General features: G+C 38.8%; 1 protein-coding gene across 2 annotated transcripts in view; it reads left to right on the forward strand.

Annotated features, from left to right (window-relative positions):
• Positions 1 to 19,469, forward strand: part of LOC124157018 (protein phosphatase 1 regulatory subunit 37) — a 156,678-nt gene that overhangs the window by 21,049 nt on the left and 116,160 nt on the right. For both annotated transcript variants that reach the window (XR_006864515.1, XM_046531482.1), the window contains exon 4: positions 6,173 to 6,292. Coding sequence is in view for 1 of the 2 variants with exons in the window: in XM_046531482.1 (XP_046387438.1) it covers positions 6,173 to 6,292 (120 nt within the window). In the remaining variant the exon portion in view is untranslated. The remainder of the gene's footprint in view (positions 1 to 6,172; positions 6,293 to 19,469) is intronic.

A 19,469-nucleotide genomic window follows, 5' to 3' on the forward strand; every position in this document is an offset into this window, starting at 1 on the left:
AGATACTCTGACTAACAGACGGTGGATTGCGTCTGCTGGATCGTGGCGGGTACTTCTTCCAGGACGTCGACTCTCCAATGCCTGAGAACATTCGTAGCGTAGTCCAAAAAGTAAAGGCCCCACTTTTCCTCATCTCGGCATGTTAACTCCATCGTGGTGCGTTCACTAGAACCTTTCTCTCTCCTTCTGTATTACTGCTTGCTTGTGCGCCACTATCTGCCCCTGTCTCCTTCTGCGATTCCCTTTTTTATTCATCTCACCTACCCAACATTCCCAGCACAAACGTTGCCTGCACTCGGCATGAACAACGACGACATAGTGGGAACTAGGCGAACTAATTTCCAATCACATTCACCATTCACTTGTTCACTAATTCAAAAAAATACACAAATGCAATGCACACAATAATGAGTAATAAAATAAACTTTTTGGGTGTTATTTAAGGAATGCCATCACTATATCAATATAATATTAAGTACAATATTATAAATTTTCATGACAAAGTGTGACTTGTGGGTGTCAACCCCTGGATAACTTGACATATAATAGCCATTAATGAGTCCCTTGTACTTGAATTAATTCATTTATATACAGACTGTCCCAAGTGTCGTGTGTCATTTTTGACCTGTAATTTTAGTAACTTTCCGTAGAGCTATGTTCATGAAAATTGGCACACTTATGGGAAAAGGTCCTTAGTTTTGTTGAGTGTAAGCAAAATTTTAAAATTTTGACCATTTGACCTCACAATTTGGGTCCAAACCAAAAATTTGAATTTGCCTTATGGGGTTTCAATGTTAAAAAAATCGAGATAGAAAAATGTCTGAATTTCATTGACCAAGGTGTCAATTCTTATGGTTTCGGACCCGAGAAACCCGAAAATAACAATTTTATTTACGAAAATTCAACCTTTGACCCAGTAAGGTCACCGTCAAGGTCATAAGGGTGGCAAAAAGAATAGCATACCGACAAAGGTGTCGATCTATGGGTTTTATAGGGTGCCCAAGTCATTGGTATTGTCCAAATACCCGAATTATTCACTAATTGGCCTACGAGGGTCACAATGGGGGTCAAAGGTCATAGCGTTAAACGTCGGGCCATCGTGGCAACTAACGTGTCAAACCATAGGTTTTGAAGGGTCCCAAAGTCGGTTAGGCAGTTCATAGATCAGTATTGTTAGTTTTTTGACCTCCGAGGGTCACAATGGGGGTCAAAGGTCATAGAGTTAAACGTCGGGCCTTCATGACAACCAACGTGTCAAACCATAGGTTTTGAAGGGTGCCAAAGTCGGTTAGGCAGTTCATAGATCCGTATTGTTAGTTTTTTAACCTCCGAGGGTCACCATGGGGGTCAAAGGTCATAGAGTTAAACGTCGGGCCTTCATGACAACCAACGTGTCAAACCATAGGTTTTGAAGGGTGCTAAAGTCGGTTAGGCAGTTTATAGATCCGTGTTGTTGGTTTTTTGACCTCCGGGGGTCACAATGGGGGCCAAAGGTCATAGAGTTAAACGTCGGGCCATAATGACAGCCAAAACGTGGAACCATAGGTTTTAAAGGGTGCCCAAGTCAGTGTGGCAGTTCGTAGCAGTTTGCATATTGTCGATTTTTTTACCATCGAGGGTCATAAGGGGGGTCAAAGGTCACAGATGTATGTTTTGAAATAATAGGAAAACTAATTTCCCCAACTAAAGGTTTTGAAGGGTGACCATGTGAGTGGTGTAGTACACATATCCACTGCCTTTTCCGACAAGCCTCCCTTACCCTCTTAGTTTCACGCCGTTCGTGATTATTTATTTCCCTAGACATCCTTTTTCCCGACTCTGTGTCCACATTCTTTCACTACATCTCTCTTCAAAGAAGGTCCTAAGGAGGTCTAACGCCAAATAGGACTTTCTTTATAACTACGCTGAAATCCCATTGGTTTTAAAGATCAACAAGCAAATAACAAAACCCATTCATGCTGCTTTTCATTTAAGTATTAGACCTCCATTGGTAACGCTTAAGTTAAGGGTTGCGAGTTTTTCCCATGAAAGTCCTAAAAATATGTTAAATAAGTAGTTAAGAAAAAGTCCCAGTTTGACTGTAAACACCGCAACCTTCTGACTGACCCTCGTCCTGCAAACATTACTGGCTGCAAATTTATCAGGACCTCACTTCACATTCAAACTTGCAAATTGGTTGGGTATAACACCCAACAGTCTCATTGTTATGTCTTGGCCTTTCCATTAAGATGCTTTTGCCGCTGAGCACTATTGTCCGCGCAGCGTGTACTGGACAATTCCAGGTGTGCGATATAACAAAATTTAAATATTCTAAACTTGAATCCCTAGAAAGTGTAATGTTGCAACTTCGAGAAGAAGAGCATGGCAATCAAAACCATTTCTGCAATTGGATGGTTGACTATCCCAATGTAAACTAATTATTGACTAATTTAGACTATTAATTTTGTCGTTTAAAGATATTTCTCTTTAATGGTTAAATATTTACCACAACGCATGATACAATCAATATAAAAGCTGGATTTATCCATTTCTTTTACGTTTTACCTTATGGTTTCGGACATAGCCAATATCTTTTTAAACGGAGTTTTGTCTTTCACTTTGAGCTGAAAATCAAAATGATGTTTAGAGAAATAAATGATCAACTTCGGCATGAAGCTAAGATGTCATGGGAAGCCTGCCGGAAAGCACTGCGAGGAAATGGAAAATTTTTGGAAGGAAGGGGGGTAAGCGCATTGCATATTTTCTTTGTGACCTTTGATCCCCATTATGAATTTCGGAGATCAAAAAATCTGTTATGCGGAACTATGAAATGCAAAACTGACTTGGGCACCCTTTAAAACCCATGGTTCCACTTTTTGGCTGTCATGATGGCGCAAAGTTTAACTCTATGACCTTTGGCCCCCATTGTGACCCCCAGAGGTCAAAAAACCAACAACACGGATCTATGAACTGCCTAACCGACTTTGGCACCCTTCAAAACCTATGGTTTGACACGTTGGCTGTCATGATGGCCCGAAGTTCAACTCTATGACCTTTGACCCCCATGGTGACCCTCGGAGGTCAAAAAACTAACAATACGGATCTATGAACTGCCTAACCGACTTTGGCACCCTTCAAAACCTATGGTTTGACACGTTGGTTGTCATGAAGGCCCGACGTTTAACTCTATGACCTTTGACCCCCATTGTGACCCTCGGAGGTCAAAAAACTAACAATACTGATCTATGAACTGCCTAACCGACTTTGGGACCCTTCAAAACCTATGGTTTGACACGTTAGTTGCCACGATGGCCCGACGTTTAACTCTATGACCTTTGACCCCCATTGTGACCCTCGGAGGTCAAAAAACTAACAATACTGATCTATGAACTGCCTAACCGACTTTGGGACCCTTCAAAACCTATGGTTTGACACGTTAGTTGCCACGATGGCCCGACGTTTAACGCTATGACCTTTGACCCCCATTGTGACCCTCGTAGGTCAATTAGTGAATAATTCGGGTATTTGGACAATACCAATGACTTGGGCACCCTATAAAACCCATAGATCGACACCATTGTCGGTATGCTATTCTTTTTGCCACCCTTATGACCTTGACGGTGACCTTACTGGGTCAAAGGTTGAATTTTCGTGAATAAAATTGTTATTTTCGGGTTTCTCGGGTCCGAAACCATAAGAATTGACACCTTGGTCAATGAAATTCAGACATTTTTCTATCTCGATTTTTTTAACATTGAAACCCCATAAGGCAAATTCAAATATTTGGTTTGGACCCAAATTGTGAGGTCAAATGGTCAAAATTTTAAAATTTTGCTTACACTCAACAAAACTAAGGACCTTTTCCCATAAGTGTGCCAATTTTCATGAACATAGCTCTACGGAAAGTTACTAAAATTACAGGTCAAAAATGACACACGACACTTGGGACAGTCTGTATATTAGGGATGGACAGATCCAGAATTTTTTTCGGACCCAGATTTGGATAGGATCCTTGATTTTCGGAGCCAAATCTTTCAGATCGGATATTTTCGGATCCAAATGCATTTTTAAATTCCTGCTGTTTAACGAAGTAATTATTCAAGTTTATTCTGGGTACATACAATCTAAGGAATGCTTTTTAGATTTTCATGCACATTTTAATATTTTTATAAATTAAAAATCATTTTTATAGGCTTTCAATGTTGTGTTTTAAAGGACCTAAACTGATAAGCTTGGGTTTGGAAATGAAAATAGGAAAAATCTTCGAATAAAACACTGACCAGTGGCATAGGGAGAGGGGGAAGTCCGGGGGGTTCAGACTCCCCAAAAAATAAAAACACAATTAATTTCCTTTAAACAAGGAAACAAAATATTGAAAAATCATGAATTTACAATAGATTTATTTGAAAAATGAAGTTTTTTTTTTCGATTATGAAGGGTGTTAAAATTAGTTTGAAACCCTCTACTTTGTACCCTGTTGTTTAAAAATCCCCCCCCCCCCGGGTTTTGAACCCCCCTAATGAAATTCATGGCTACCCCACTGCCATCGACTGAATTAGAATTTTCCTCACGCATGTTTCACCCGAATTTTATCACTTTCTGATCGCATACAGACTTGTGTTTCACCCGAAAATGCTTCAGTGTGGTGAGGTGGATTTAGCACTTCCTCGCGATAATTTCACACCACAGTGCACGCACATGGCATACATCTCCTTATCTCAATAGAAATGTTTCTACAAAGTGAAAGACATTTTTATCAGTGTATCATTAAATTAAACTGCGCAATCAGCTACACAATTAACAGTATTTAAAACATCATTAACGTCACATGTGACAAGGTACTCGACCGCTCAGCATGAGGAAGGGGTGGGCCGCAGAAGCGCGTAAAGGGGAGGTGGAGGGGATGGAGTGCGCTCCCTCCGTATTTCAAGCAATGAGGCTAAAAATGAGGGAGTCGAGGACAAGCAAGTCAGATCTTTGTCAGTTGGTGAGACGGAGTAGGGATGAAACACGATTTAATTGCTCCTGTGTAATTTGATATTCTCCTTAAAAGACAATGATTTATGGTCTTTGTAATTTCGGAAACTAAAAAATCAACAGATGCACAGGCTGATGGACAGCAGAGTGTAGTTTTCTGAAATCTGCAACGTAGTTACTTTTGACGTTGTTATCCTACGACATTGAGATTCCCCCGATGATTGTTCAATCTCTTGGGAAGAGTCACACTATGTGCCAGTCGTATTTTGCCTTTCTTTTTTCCACGGCTGAATTTCTGCTATGTAACCTCTGGGAGAGCTTTCAAACAAAACGATTCATGAGTAGGACAAGAATCATATGCAATCAATGCATTCAAAGAGAGAATCGGAACTCTTTCCACTCATTGCATTCGCTAAAGCTGTATTTTAAAATTTCGGATCCAGATCCGATGTCTTCCTCAACTTTGGATCCGATGTATCTGATGAAGGGCAATATCCGTTGATATTTGAATTATGATGATATTCTTTCTCACCAAGGTGTATCTTTCTCTTCTATTCACCTAATTCTTGGAATAAATTTAGATTTTGGGTTGTGAGTGAAGAACCCCATTCTGATGGGGTAATTTGATGGTGAGTTTCAAGTGGCCATATTAATAATCAGAGAGGCAGATATGATACCGGGTGACTGAGCCAAGATGATAGCCTACCTCTACATCTCCCAATAGAATTAAGAAATGGAAAGCAAAAAAATTAAGAAAGTGCTTTTCTCCAATTTTTAGTGGGGGGTCATGTTATTGCTTGCACATCTGTTACGTGTCGGTACATATCTCCTCCCGCTGTTGTGTTATCCAATGTATCTTATTTGTATTAGTGAATTAGTGTGATAGATTAAATGTATTCTTATACAACCCGCATGTCTTTCTGCCAAGAAAACTGCACTTTCCTCTGATTTCTCTACACTTTTCTCATCCTTTATATCTCAATTATAATTACCTAATCCCTTTAATTTTAGTAATTTTAAGAGGAATTAAAGTTAACTGTCGAAAATCATTTAGTCGTAAAAAACCTTGAAAGACATCACGTGTTCTTGCTGTACATGGATACTGTCGTAGTGTTACATGGGTATATTTGAGTGGATCCTTTCCAATGATGTTGAAGATTTGTGTTGTCTTTTCTTCAGACTACATGCATTGTGCTCTTTCCCTTTCTGTTTGAAGGCATCTGTGGCAATGTTTGACATGGTGGAGTACTACGAAGCAGCCAAACAACTGAACATCTCTTCTAATGACCACATCGGGCCGAGAGGTTGGCAGGCCTGCTCGCAAATGCTGAAAAAGGTGTGTTGACATATGTTTTGCTTTTTATTGAAACAGAGTGAGTTCATTAGAGCTGTTATGGGTGATTAGGGCAAAGTCAATGGATTTGAATGGGGTAATCAGGGAAATCTTAATGATTGTGCACGACTCAAAAGAACTGCCATATTGTTGCCTGCCTCAGGACCTATGCTTATGCGATGTCATTTGACTGAAATTAAATCCAAAAATTAATGGTTTCTTAAGTGTTCATTGTAAAGAACAGTGTGTTCGACAGTAACATCTGACGGCTGTATTTTTCTATCCAGGACCCATTCCATCATCAATAAAAAGTGGTTCTTTAAACTTATTGTGTTTTCCAACCAATACTGTATTGTGGTCGCACAAGTTCAAGGCCCAGCAAATATACCTAAATGATTTCTCCTTTTGCTTATTTTGATAATCTAGTGAGGAAAATGTTGGGTAAAAAGAGAGAATCCATTAAGGGTAGCAATGTCGATTAATGCAAAGAAGACAGACATCGGCCACCTTCTTGTAGATCTTTTGGTGGAATATGTACTTACATAGCATCTGATCAATAACATCAACTCCTCCTTTGGTGTTGTAGTAGAAAAAATTCATATCATATTTATTTTTGAAACAATTACTGACATTTATATCTGAAATGAATAAATTTCTATAAGCTGTGTTGATAGAGAAACGATATTTTTCTTAGGTTTCTCTTTGGTGATGAATGATAACAGTCACTGGTGGACTCCCTGAGCTCGGGTCTGTAAATTCAAACAAACTTGCAAAACCTTTCCTGACCAGCTGTTCCTTTCAATTATTCAGGAATATGTTTTCTATTACTCTGCATAGCTCCTACCATAGTCAATCCAAAATATTCATAAAGTTCTTCTGCTGACTCCACAGACTTATAGTATCTACCCGTTGACACATTTTGCCCGGAATTCTTGATGGGGACAACCAGGCATTCAATATTTCGTTTGAACCTCTACTTGTTGATGGTTCATTTTTTTCTCAGGCGATAACTTCCATGTTGAGCACATACCTCTCATCACAGTTGGTGAACATTCTTATAAGCATCCCATATTGCCCTGGTTATTCTTTCATGAATACTTTGAATAGACACCTTCCCCTAAACAAAGGTAACATTTCATCAACTAACATATAGGGACCACAAATGTGATATTTGGATTATATTGCATTGACCATTTGGAATTCCGAAAAATAGGTGCAACTTAATCTTTTTCTCTCCGTCTTTCCCCGATTAGACTTGTCATCAAATCTAATTATAGGCAATAGTTCCTGATATTAGTTTCGACTTTTTGTAGCAATATAGGAGGGCCTTCTGAATTATGTAACCACCAATGATGCAATTCTAACTTGCTATCACCATTGGCACCAAACAGTATCTAAACTACTAGGAAGGATTGTTAGTTCTACCGTATCCTTAGTAGACTTCGAGGTCATTCAGCTTCTTCATCCGCATGCTGTAAAAATCATGTCAAGAATTTTAGGAGTGAAATTTTTTCAAATGCCTTGTGCATATTCTTTTCCTTTGCAGTTGGTAGTAATCATTGCTTTTTCCGCAATAAATTCTGAATGGATCGCTTAGTCATGCCGAGGATCACTTATGTTTTTCTTTGCTGTTTTTGCAATGTACTCGATATCTTCCTCGCTGCCTTTTTTCCTACAAAAATCACTTCCTTCTCCTACCTCAATTTCATTATTTGCAGAGATGGGTCGAATAGCAGATTTCTCGAACTTGAATATCGAATAAGAATAGTAAATCATAGCTCGAATACTCGTATATCTCAATTTTTAAATACCGTGAATACTAGAATTGCTCAAAGCATATTAAATGTCATTCATTTATTTCACTCGATAAATGTATTAATAAATAGGTTTATACGAAATACATTTTAAAAATCAACTGTTTATTTCAAATTTAATGAAATCATTTGCATTAAAAACCGCAATTAAATATAACAACATTAAAACGAAGAATCATTAAAACCTAGAGATGGGTCGAAAGCTGATTACTTGAATAGTAAATCATAGCTCGAATAATAGCGGTCCCTACGTATAATTTTCCTGCATCCATCTTTGGCGAAAATGAGACGAAATATATACAATGTGTCATTTATGGCTAATAACGACTGATATATACACCCATGTCTCGTATAGCTCAATTTCAATTAGCGCAATTTCGATATAGCGCAAATTCGTTCCTCGGGGAAACATAGCAACACAGTGTAGCCTAATCAAAAATTTTAAACGCTCTCGTGATAAAACGTGAACTTGCGCTAAGTACACACGTAATTTCTATCAATTTACGCATATTAATATTATTTCTTGCCTCAAATCTTCTTTTTTGTTTATATATTAATCGAAATTCATTGCTGTGCAATTGCCAAAAGTATTACTCGTCATTGGGTCCAGATAGCCGGCCTACCGAAGATTTATCTCGTCTCCTTAACAGAATGATAATAAATAATTTAGATCCTTAATTAAGCGTGGGGCTAGTGGAAATGAGTTTTTTTTCAGCAATACGGTTTGAGACATATTTTTGCCGTCGTAGGTTACCGGGCGATTGACTTCCAGGTAGAGGGTCTACGCTAAAGCCTTCAAGGTCATCAGTATTCACGGGGGAGAAATGGAGCGGTGGCCGAGTTGCGCATGAATAGCATCAACACATAAAAGGGTCCGCTATAGAGTCTCAAACACAATGGCTTCGTTCCCTCCCCGCAGTCTTAGGCCTTCTGCGTCTCAGGAATACAGTTCAGCAGAAGAAGGTGATTTAGATAGAGCCATACAGAGTAAAAACCAAGAGAATATGGCAAAAAATAGGAATGCGTGTAGAAAAATCAAGATTTTATCAAGAAAAACCAAAAACCTAGAAGAGGACTTGAGAGAGGTCAATTGCTTTGAAAATGGAGAGCGTCAAAGCGATATTGCGCGGAAGTTTAAACTCACGATGCCTTATTCTGAATAAAGACGAAGCTAAAATATCAGTGACCTCAGCCGCACCAACTTCAACCAAGCAGTCTACACATACGGAAAGTTCATGGTGAATCAGTACAAAAAGACGAGAGTGGTAATCGCTCCGAGACATTTAGTGAAAGCTCCGGTTGGTTCCAGAATTGAAACGGCAAGAAGGTATTTTCAGTGCGGCGATATCAGGTGAATCTGCAAGTGTTCATAGCGCAGCCACCACAACATTTTCTGATGAACTCCAAGCTGTTATTGAAAGTGGCTCCTTTCCCCCTCAACTAGTTTTTAGTGTTGACGAGACGATATTCTTTTGGAAAAGAATGCATTCTCATTCATTCATTTTCAGGGAAGGAAAACCTGGGTCAGGTTTCAAGGTATTTAAAGACTGTTTCACGTAGCTGCTAATGACTCGGAAGACTTCAAATTAAAATGATTTATCATTCATAAACTCCGCTAGCTATGAAATGGCATTTAATGTAGCATTTTTCTGTCATTTCGATGAGCTACAAAAGGGCCTGGGTGACACAATAGTTGTTTTTAGACTAGTTTGAAAAATCGTCAACTGCCGGCAACGCATTACGATCCCTTGAGATAGCAGATGTTAGCCCACCCGCACGACAGGATGGAATTTCGAAAGCACGTAAGAATTTTTTTTAACGTGAATAAAAGTCTTTGAATGCGTGAATACTATCTTTAAAGATGTTTTAAACTATAAATATTTATAGAAATAATGTTTTATAAGGCTTTTTATGGGAATATAGATGTTTTAGAGGAAATTCAATACCAAAGACCTATGCTACCAGGAACGCATCCCTATCTTCCCTATGTTAAAACGCTCTCGTATAACGCAAATTCGTATAGCGCAAAGACCCCAAGGAACGCATCCCTTGCGCTATACGAGACATGGGTGTAGTTTGAATCTTCCCTTTGTGATGAAACTACCATAGGGAGAAGCTCAATGCCATGGGATAGTAACATAAGCGCATTTCCCAAGATCCGCTATACCCCTATATTCAGCACTGCCCTTCCCCCTCTAAGCTTTCCTTTTCTCCAAAATCAAACAAAAGATTCCAGCTGGCACATTGATCGTATTACGAAGACCTTAGCTTCGAAAGAAAATATCAAGTTACGCAAGAACAAAAGAAACCTTTTTTCACGCCTCCCCCTTTCTCGCCCACTGACCTTTTTCAGCTTACCCACTTCAAAGTTCCTCATTCCTGGAGGTCAACTGCAGCATGAGTCCCAAAACTGCTGCCCAAAAGGCGTCTAGCGATGACTTTAGGCAATTGATATTATACTTTTATTAGATTGAAATATTAGTAATGTGGGCGTAATTAAAAAAAGATTGAGACCAAATGCTGCGTATTTCTATCGTTATTTAAGCATTTTAGGCAAGGAATTAGTTGGAAAAATACAATGGAGACTTTGATTTCTTTTTCTTCTTTGTTTATATATTAATCGAAATCCAGTGTTGCACAATGGCCATAAGCATTACTCATCCTGCGGTCCAGATAGCCAGCCTACCGAAGTAATTTATCTCGCCTCCTTAGCAGGATAACATTAGTGAATTTAGATCATTAATTAAGCGTGGAGTTAGTGGAAATGAGATCGGCCGAATTGACTTCAACGTAGATGGTCTACGCTCAAGCCATCAAGGTCATCGGTATTCACAGGGAAGAAATTGAGCTATGCCCCAGTTCCGTGTGAATAACATCAAAACGTAGAAGGGTCCACCAGAGAGTCTAAAACACAATGCCTTCATCCCTCCCAGCAGTCAAACGCCCTCTGCATCTCAGGAAGTTCAGCAGTAGAAGGTGATTTCGATTGAGCCATACGGAGTACGAACCAATGTAACAATGGCAAAAAATTAGAATGTGGGTAGAAAAATCAAGAAGCTATCAAGAAAAAGCATAAACCTAGAAGAGAAATTTAAAGTGACCAATTGCTGTGAAAATGAAGAGCGTCAAATCAATATTGTGTGTGTATATGTTTAAACTAGAGATGGGTCCATCAGCAGATTTCTCGAACTCAAATATTAAATCATAGCTCGAATATTCGAATATCTGAAATTAGGAATGCATCGAATACTAGAATTGTGCAAAGCATACTAAACGTTCATTTTCAGATTTCTTCTCCCCCCTCCTCCCGATCATTTTCGGTTCCCCATGTCGAACGATATTTATTCACCACTCTTTTCCGCAAAGGGCATAGCCGAATAAGAGGGTGAAAAGTCCTCTCTCCGGGATTTTTCTCGTACTTGGTGTGCGCGATTTGGGATCAAATTGGACAAACCTCCCCACATTTCCAGCCCGCTAGAGGCCCATCAGGGCCGGCTAGATCAAAAATACGATTTTCACTCTTTTTTAAATATCTCAGTCAAGAAGGCATATTTTTTATTATTTATTTGCGGTTTGCGGCATTTGAAACCTTATGAAATGGAGCATATTTCCTATTGTTTTCAAGAACTTTGAGCGGGACATGAAGATGTGGCGTTGAATAGGAAATTTCTAACGCATGTTTTTATAAAATATGTTTGAGAGGGCCAAAAAGGAAAAAACGTTTTCTGGAGGTGTTTTTTAATACCTTTCGGCTGGTGTATTGAAAAAATAATTTTTAGGTGGTGGAACATCGCGAAAAAATAAGCTAAAAAATATGCGATTTTGGCCGTTTGGCTCTATGCTCTGGCCCTCCATAACACCCCTTTTTATTTATTATATAGTATTCTACTGATTAAGGTGCCCACCACAAGGACAGAATTGCATGTATACTGGTGAAGAAAATGACTTCAGGGCCTCCAAAAACTGCCTGGAATTTCAGAATATAGATTGAGAAAATGAGCTCGATTTGAGTTTTCCCCGTGTTGTATCTATGCATAAGTGTTGTTTCATTTGTGTATATACTAGAGATGGGTCGAATAGCAGATTTCTCGAATTTGAATATCGAATTCGAATATTAAATCATTGCTCAAATATTCGAATACCTCGAAAACTAAATGATGAATGCTGGAATGTTTGACTCGGTTGCCTATGCAGCAGGCAACACAAGATTTTGGGGAGTAATTTTGATTTCCTTTAAATGATTCGAACAGGAATTTAGCTGATTAATGAATATTTTAATTTTATGGAAACAATTGGGCATATCATTAATTCAACTAGCATCGCTTTACCCCCACTCCTGCTGCCAAGTGCTAGCTGACAATCTGAGGCATTTTGCAAAATACAAGCTCTATTCCACCGGATTTTCTTCAATTATTTTCAGTCCATCTTTGGGAGTTCTCACGAGATAAGAAGATGAATTGGAATTGCTATCAGGGAGAAACCAAATATTCTGAGAAAATATCCCTTTGTCTGGGACTGTAACAATAAAGATTTATAGCACCATTCATTAATTGCAACTTGATATACCTATGCTTTCGGAAAAAAATAACGCATCAACTTCCAAGAAGCTCTGCTGCTCATATCGAGTTTCGCCAGAATGCTAAGACTCCGTCGTATTTTGACATTTATTTCTTTGCGTAAAATGCTTAGATAAATTCAGAAATACGTCGTGTTTGGTCTTATTCTTTTTGAAATTACGCGCACATTACTAATATTTCAATTCAATAAAGGTGTAACATCAATTGACGAAAGTCAATCTTAGACGCCTTTTGTGCTAATAGATGACTGAATAGATGAAGAATAGTTTCCCATGTTAATCTGCATAAGGCCAGGAGCGCGGTGTTGTCAATAGCAGCACGAAAATTAATGTTGTGTTATGCTCTGATTAAAAATTCCATTCTAATGTAGAAAGATATGCTGCATTCATAAGTTCTAATAATTTTTCGCTAAAAATTATAACAAAAGCTATAAAAAACATTTCCTTAAATTTCCGTCAGAAACGTGGATTTTTTTACTTTATCTTCTTCTCGCAATTTCTGCCTGACCGTTGTCTGTATTGAATTGAATCTTCTGCACAAAATTCTTCACACTATTTTCTCTTTAAAGGTATTCACTAATTGTACAAATATTGAGTTTAAATGTTGTTATGCCGACGTAACACCCTTTAAGACATGAAAATTTTTATTTTTGCAATGTAAAAAGTAGTCGCTTACTAACTTACGTTTCTTAGGTCGTAGGTCCCTATATGCCGCGTATCAAATGTGAAGAAAACTACAAAGTTATTTTTGGGGAAAAAATAATTAACTTACATCAATTCTGAAGCGAGTTACAAGGTTTTGATCTTAAGAAAAAATATTACGGCGCCGCTGGGCCGGGCTTCTTGCTTTTTCTTACGCGCAGAGGGAAAATTCTCGGGCGGAAAAGGAGTTTTTTGTCAATGCATACTATGAAATGTACATATCTATTCATTTGATATCCTAAACAGAGAATACTCATACGTCGTAACAGCAGTGTTTTTACCTGAACATATTGATACACGAAAGTAAGCAAGCGGCTTGGAAATAAGACGCTTTCGCCTTGGGTGTTTCGGTCCCATCGCGGAAACCAAGAAAGAGAATATATCTCATAATCTGTGCGAAACACTACCCCATCCAGTGCACGCCTTTTACAAAAGGGGGCTTGGGTTTTTTCTGAGTTCCTTTCATAGGGTACCATAAAACCTGCACCAGAATCGACCCTAGCCGAAGGGGCCGTGGGAAGAATTTACGAAGGCGTTCAGTTTGTCGTTGCATTTTTTTTTGAGTGAACAAGTGTTGTGCGGTCTATTAAATTAGAGAGTTGTGAAGTGTGTTTTACACTTATCTCTGCTGTAACACGACCAATCAATATGTCCGATGCAAAGAAGAGGAGAAAAGGTGAGAAGCTCATAAGCCGCGAAAGACAGTTGCTGCTCAAAGTGTTCTCGTACTTCAGGAAATCTCTCAGTATTAGTGAGGCCTGCCGAGAAACTTCGAAGGCTACTGGGTGCTCGGAGTCTACTGTTTACACAGTGAGAAAGGAAAGCTCCCGTGGTCCATTGGTAACTCCTTCAAAAAGTAAAGAAATTAGACAGCCTTACAAAAATTCGAGAGCGGTGATTTTCGACGATTTTGTGAGATCGGGAATTAGAAGGAAGGTAGTACATGAATCCTTCGTGAAAAATATTCCTCCGACTTTAAAATCCATCTTAAACTCGGTATATATGGATAGTATTCTCCCAGATTACAAAAGGACAACACTACATCGTCTTCTTTTGGACATAGGCTTTGTGTACGAACACAGGGGGAAAAGAATCATCCTTATCGAAAGGGATGATATTATTCGTTGGTGGAACAATTAATTATTTAAGGCAGCTAAAAGAATATCGTCGCGAACACAGGACGAGTGTATTCACAGGCGAAAGTTGGATTAATGTTGGACAAATAGTGAACATTAGTTTGCGAAACAAACAATTAGAAAATCCGCGTCAAGCTTTCCTTGCTGGTCTAAATACTGGGCTTGGCCCCCACTTCCCGAGGAGGACGATTTGCAATTATACACGCAGGAACGGAAAATGGGATCATAAAAGGAGCATTGCATATGTTTCTGTACAAACAGAACTCAATGGATTATCATGAAGAAGTGGGTGGCGAGTGTTACGAGAGATGGTTTGAGCACTCACTTCTTGCAAACTTACCCGAAGGATCAATTATAGTGGTAGATAATGCCTCTTATTACTCAAGGAAATTGGAATCCATGGCTACTACAAGGTGGAGGAAAAAGAACATTAACGAAATTAGCTTTGAAGATGTCAGCTTGAAAAAAGATCTTTAATTTACAATAATAATAATAATAATAATATGTTTTATTTGCCCAAAAGACCAAGGTACATTTGCACAGGTATAAGGCACGTCCATCAAAAACATCACAAGCATAAAATAAGTGTACATATATATCACATATAATAAAACACTCATAACAAAGAAAGGAAAAAAAAATCACGTATAACATTCCATCAAGCCCTTAGCTCATGTAATATTCTTCCAAAGAGTAATATGAACCTGAAAGAAGGAACCTTTTTAATTGTATTTTGAAAGCATTAAATTTTTTAATATTTTTTAAATCAGCAGGGAGTTTATTATAAAGTCGTACCCCCATTTCCCTCGGGCCCAGTTTGTTTAAGTTTGTTCTTGTAGTAGTGTAATGTATGTCATGCTTGCATCTTGTGTGATGGGGGTGATGGTCACTATTAAGGGGAAAGCTTATGATATTAGATTTGATGTACAGCACAGTAATCATGATATAAATGCAAGGCAGAGGCAGAAGGCCTAGCTCCTTGAATAGGGGTCTGCATGAGTATCTGGATGGTTTCTGGGCTATTATTCTTACAGCCTTTTTCTGAAGTCTGAAAATGCGTAATGAGTTGATATGAGAGGAGCCCCAAAAAATTATACTGTGTAAGATATGGGAATAAAACTCCCCATAGTACAGAGTAAGGAGTGTATCCCTTCTTACTGAACTACTGAGTTGTCTTAGTAGGTAACATGTGGAACTTAGTTTATGACTCAAGAGATCAGTATGTTGGTTCCAAGAAAGATTTGAACTCAAACATACACCCAGAAACTGAAGAGAAGACACTTGCTCAATTGATTTGTGATTACTCTTAATAAGTAGGCTTGATGAGAGATTTTTCGCTTTGGAGAAATGAATCAATTTGCTTTTTTCAGCGTTTACAATTAAATGGTTTTCATTGGCCCACTTACCAAGTATTTCCGTAACTTGCCTAGCTTTATCAATTAGGTAGCTACGTGAAGAGGAGGAGATGATCACATTTGTGTCATCTGCGTATAGGATTGGTGTAATATTATCTGTGTATGATAAAGTTGTAGGTAAATCATTAATGTATATCAAGAATAGAAAAGGTCCAAGAATAGACCCTTGTGGGACACCCACTGAGGATGAACAAATACTAGAGGTATGTTTAGTGCCATCGATCAAAAGATTTACCGTCTGAGATCGATTGTGAAGGTACGATGCAATCCAGTTGAGAGGTGTGCCTCTGATGCCCATACTATCTAGTTTGCACAAGAGCAGCTTATGATTCACAAGGTCAAATGCCTTGGAGAAGTCAAAGAAAAGCCCCAAAGTTTCACGTTTGTTATCAATGGAAAGTAGTATATTGTCGATTGCTCGATAAATTGCAGAAGTGGTAGACTTACCTTGAAGAAAACCATAAACTAAGTACGGGAAAATTTTGAAAAATTAAAGATTGATGTCTTACACAACATCGCCTTTCATGTAATACTAGCCAGAGCCAAAAAATATTGCATAATATGGGAGGAATAGAAATTTTGTCTCATTCAGGAGTGGCGATACTTTTTATTATCCTTCAATTTATAGTTATTTTTTACATTACAGATTATTCACTATTCAGCTTGTGCATTGAATAAGTACATACATAAAATAACAAAAGACTTTTCCTTTTATATTGCAGCAAAGGTATAGTAATTTTCGCTAAAACATTCCTTAATTCACGCCGTCTTTCGTGCGATCCATAACTCCTTTTTGAACTAAACCTTTTTGGCGCCAAATTATGTGTGGTTGCATACGCCGTTAGGATGCCTGTCGGCGGAGCGGAAGTTTGGCAACACTGTTATCCATAAGGCCCGTACTGTCAACTAAATGTGGAACGCTCTATAGGAAAAAAAAGGTCAGTGGGGGAGAAAAGGGAGGGCCCGAAACACGTTTCTATTGTTCTCGAGTAACTTGGTATTTTTTCGAAGCTAAGGTCTTCGTAATATGATCCCTGCGCGAGCTGTGACCTTTTTTGTATTTCGAAGAAGAGGAAAACCTCAGTTGGGGGGGGCTAGTGCTGAATGGAGAGGGATACCGGATCTTGGGAAATGCGCTAATGTAAGTATCCCACGGTAGTCACACAGCAGTCGACCTCCAGAAATGGGGAACTTCGAAGCAGGTAGCCAGAAAAAGGTCAGTGGGTGAGAAAAGGGGGAGGGCGTGAAACACGTTTTTATTGTTCTCGTAACTCGATATTTTTTTCGAAGCAGTGGTCTTCGTAATGCGATCCCGAGCTGGGACCTTTTGTTTGATTTCGGAGAAGAGGAAAGCGTCAGAGTGGGTGAGGCGAGTGCTGAATGGAGGGGGATAGCGGATCGTGGGAAATGCCCTAAGGTTGCTATCCCACGGCACTGAGGTTCTCCTGGTGGGGGGAATCGGGGATTTTCAGATTTTTTCACCCGAGCATTTTCGGTTCCCCTCGTCGAACTCTTTTCACCGCTAAAATCCACGAATTTGATGTAATTGGTCAACTTGCGTAAAACGGCGCTGCGAGCACTAAATGACTACAGTTCTCTACATTTTTCCGAGTCAACTACCAGCGACGTGTGTGCGACAGTGTATGACTCAAAATTCAAAGTATTCGAGGCGGTACTTTTTGCATAACTATTCGAAACCTCGAATATCGAATACTTTCTAATATTCGAGGTATTCGAGTATTCGCGGATACTATTCGCACATCTCTAGTATATACCGCTACAATTTATCTCCATCCTCGAAAAAGGCTATTCGGGCTTCCAGCCGGGTGGTCTCCCTCCATTCTGAGACCACCCTGCTGGAAGCCCGAATAGCCTTTTTTGAATATATTCACCGTAAAAGCATCAGGTTTTTACTCCATCCTGTTACCGTAGAAGCTCGATTGCAGGTGAGAGAAGGTTGATCAATCCTTTCAAAAATGTGGCCTGTAAAGATTATCTACATGATGAGTGGTTTTTACCTATGAAATTACCACTTTCCGTACCGATCGCATAAGTAATTCCTTGCATGTTTCTAAAATTCGTCTATGACTTTTCACCCTCTTGACCGGCTATGCCCTTTGATGTAGTTCTTCAACTTGCCTAAAACGGTGCTGCATGCACTAAACGACTAGAGTTTACCCTATTTCCAAGTGAACTACCAACGACGTGCGTGCGACAGTGTATGGTGCAAAATTCAAAGTATTTGAGGTATTTGAGATTGGGCTTTGAACAAAATTATTCGAGATCTCTAATAATGAATACTTTCTAGTATTCGATATTCATCACAATTGATCGCGCTCTGTAGCAATTTCTGCGCCAGAATTTGCCGTTACATTTTTTAAAGACTCTCTCTTCAATTCCTATGTATCAATCCTGAAATATTTAGAATTAGGCGCTTTCTCACCTGAAGAATTAGAAATTATGAATTCAAAAGTGCCGAAAGAAATTTAACGCGGCCGTGGAAGAGTGGAAATACAAGCTCATGCGCCCGGCATGCGTCAATGCCGAGAAGTAATTCCGGTGACTCACCGCGACGCATTAGATAGCATTATTGGATAACTTGTTGCAGGAAAACCTTGAGTGTGGGTCTAATGTAACAATTCTGTTGACTTAACCCTTAGGTGCAAGCATCTGCACTTAAAGCGCCAGTGCACGCTTGCGGCTTTTTTGCCACACTTTTACATTTTTGATTTTCCCAAATATATATTCAAATTTGAAGGTGGTTTAATGTATTTGGGTAACTTTTAATAAATTGAAACACTTTAAATATTTTTCACATTTATTTATAAACAAAAATATCGTATAATTATATGCAATTTTTTAAATAAAGACTAATTTTTCTAAAGGAATTGCAGACGATAATCTAGGCACTATCAAGTCAAAAAACACACATAAAAAGGAAATGAATATGCCAAAGGTGGAATGGTTATTGCATATAAATCAAAAACATTCGTATACTTGCCATCTTATAATTTTTATATTTTCCACGTGTAAAACAATGACCCGTCTTACATTGAGGTTCATGTGCAGAAGCAGATAATTCAGGAATTTTCCCAAGTCTCATTGCTAGAAAAGCCTTTGTGTCTGCTGGAAGATTACCTTTTTCACCCTGGACTTCAGATGTTCATCTACAAGGCTTAACGTGGGAGCTTCCGTGAACTCCATTCTTGGTTTTCGATGGATTAAAAAATAATATTATTAGCTACAAAAATCATGTGGTCGCTTAAAGTAGCCATATCAAAAAACAGGAGAAATTGTGATAGAGGTCACTTTCGTGTTCGTCTTGAAGGGGAGTAATTTACACACTTCTGGTTTACAGAATTGACATCTCCCTTGGTTGAGTTGTAGTTCAGGATCATTTCAGGTTTTGCAGTTTCTACATCGATGTCCTCTTTGCAGTGCAACATAGAAAGCAGAATTTTTACATATGTTTGGTTTAGTGAAGTACGAAACAAGAGTGCAGGTATCCTGGAAACCAAGAAATGAAGTTCATGCCTA

Source organism: Ischnura elegans, chromosome 4, assembly GCF_921293095.1.
Source record: "Ischnura elegans chromosome 4, ioIscEleg1.1, whole genome shotgun sequence".
Taxonomy (NCBI): Eukaryota; Metazoa; Arthropoda; class Insecta; order Odonata; family Coenagrionidae; genus Ischnura; species Ischnura elegans.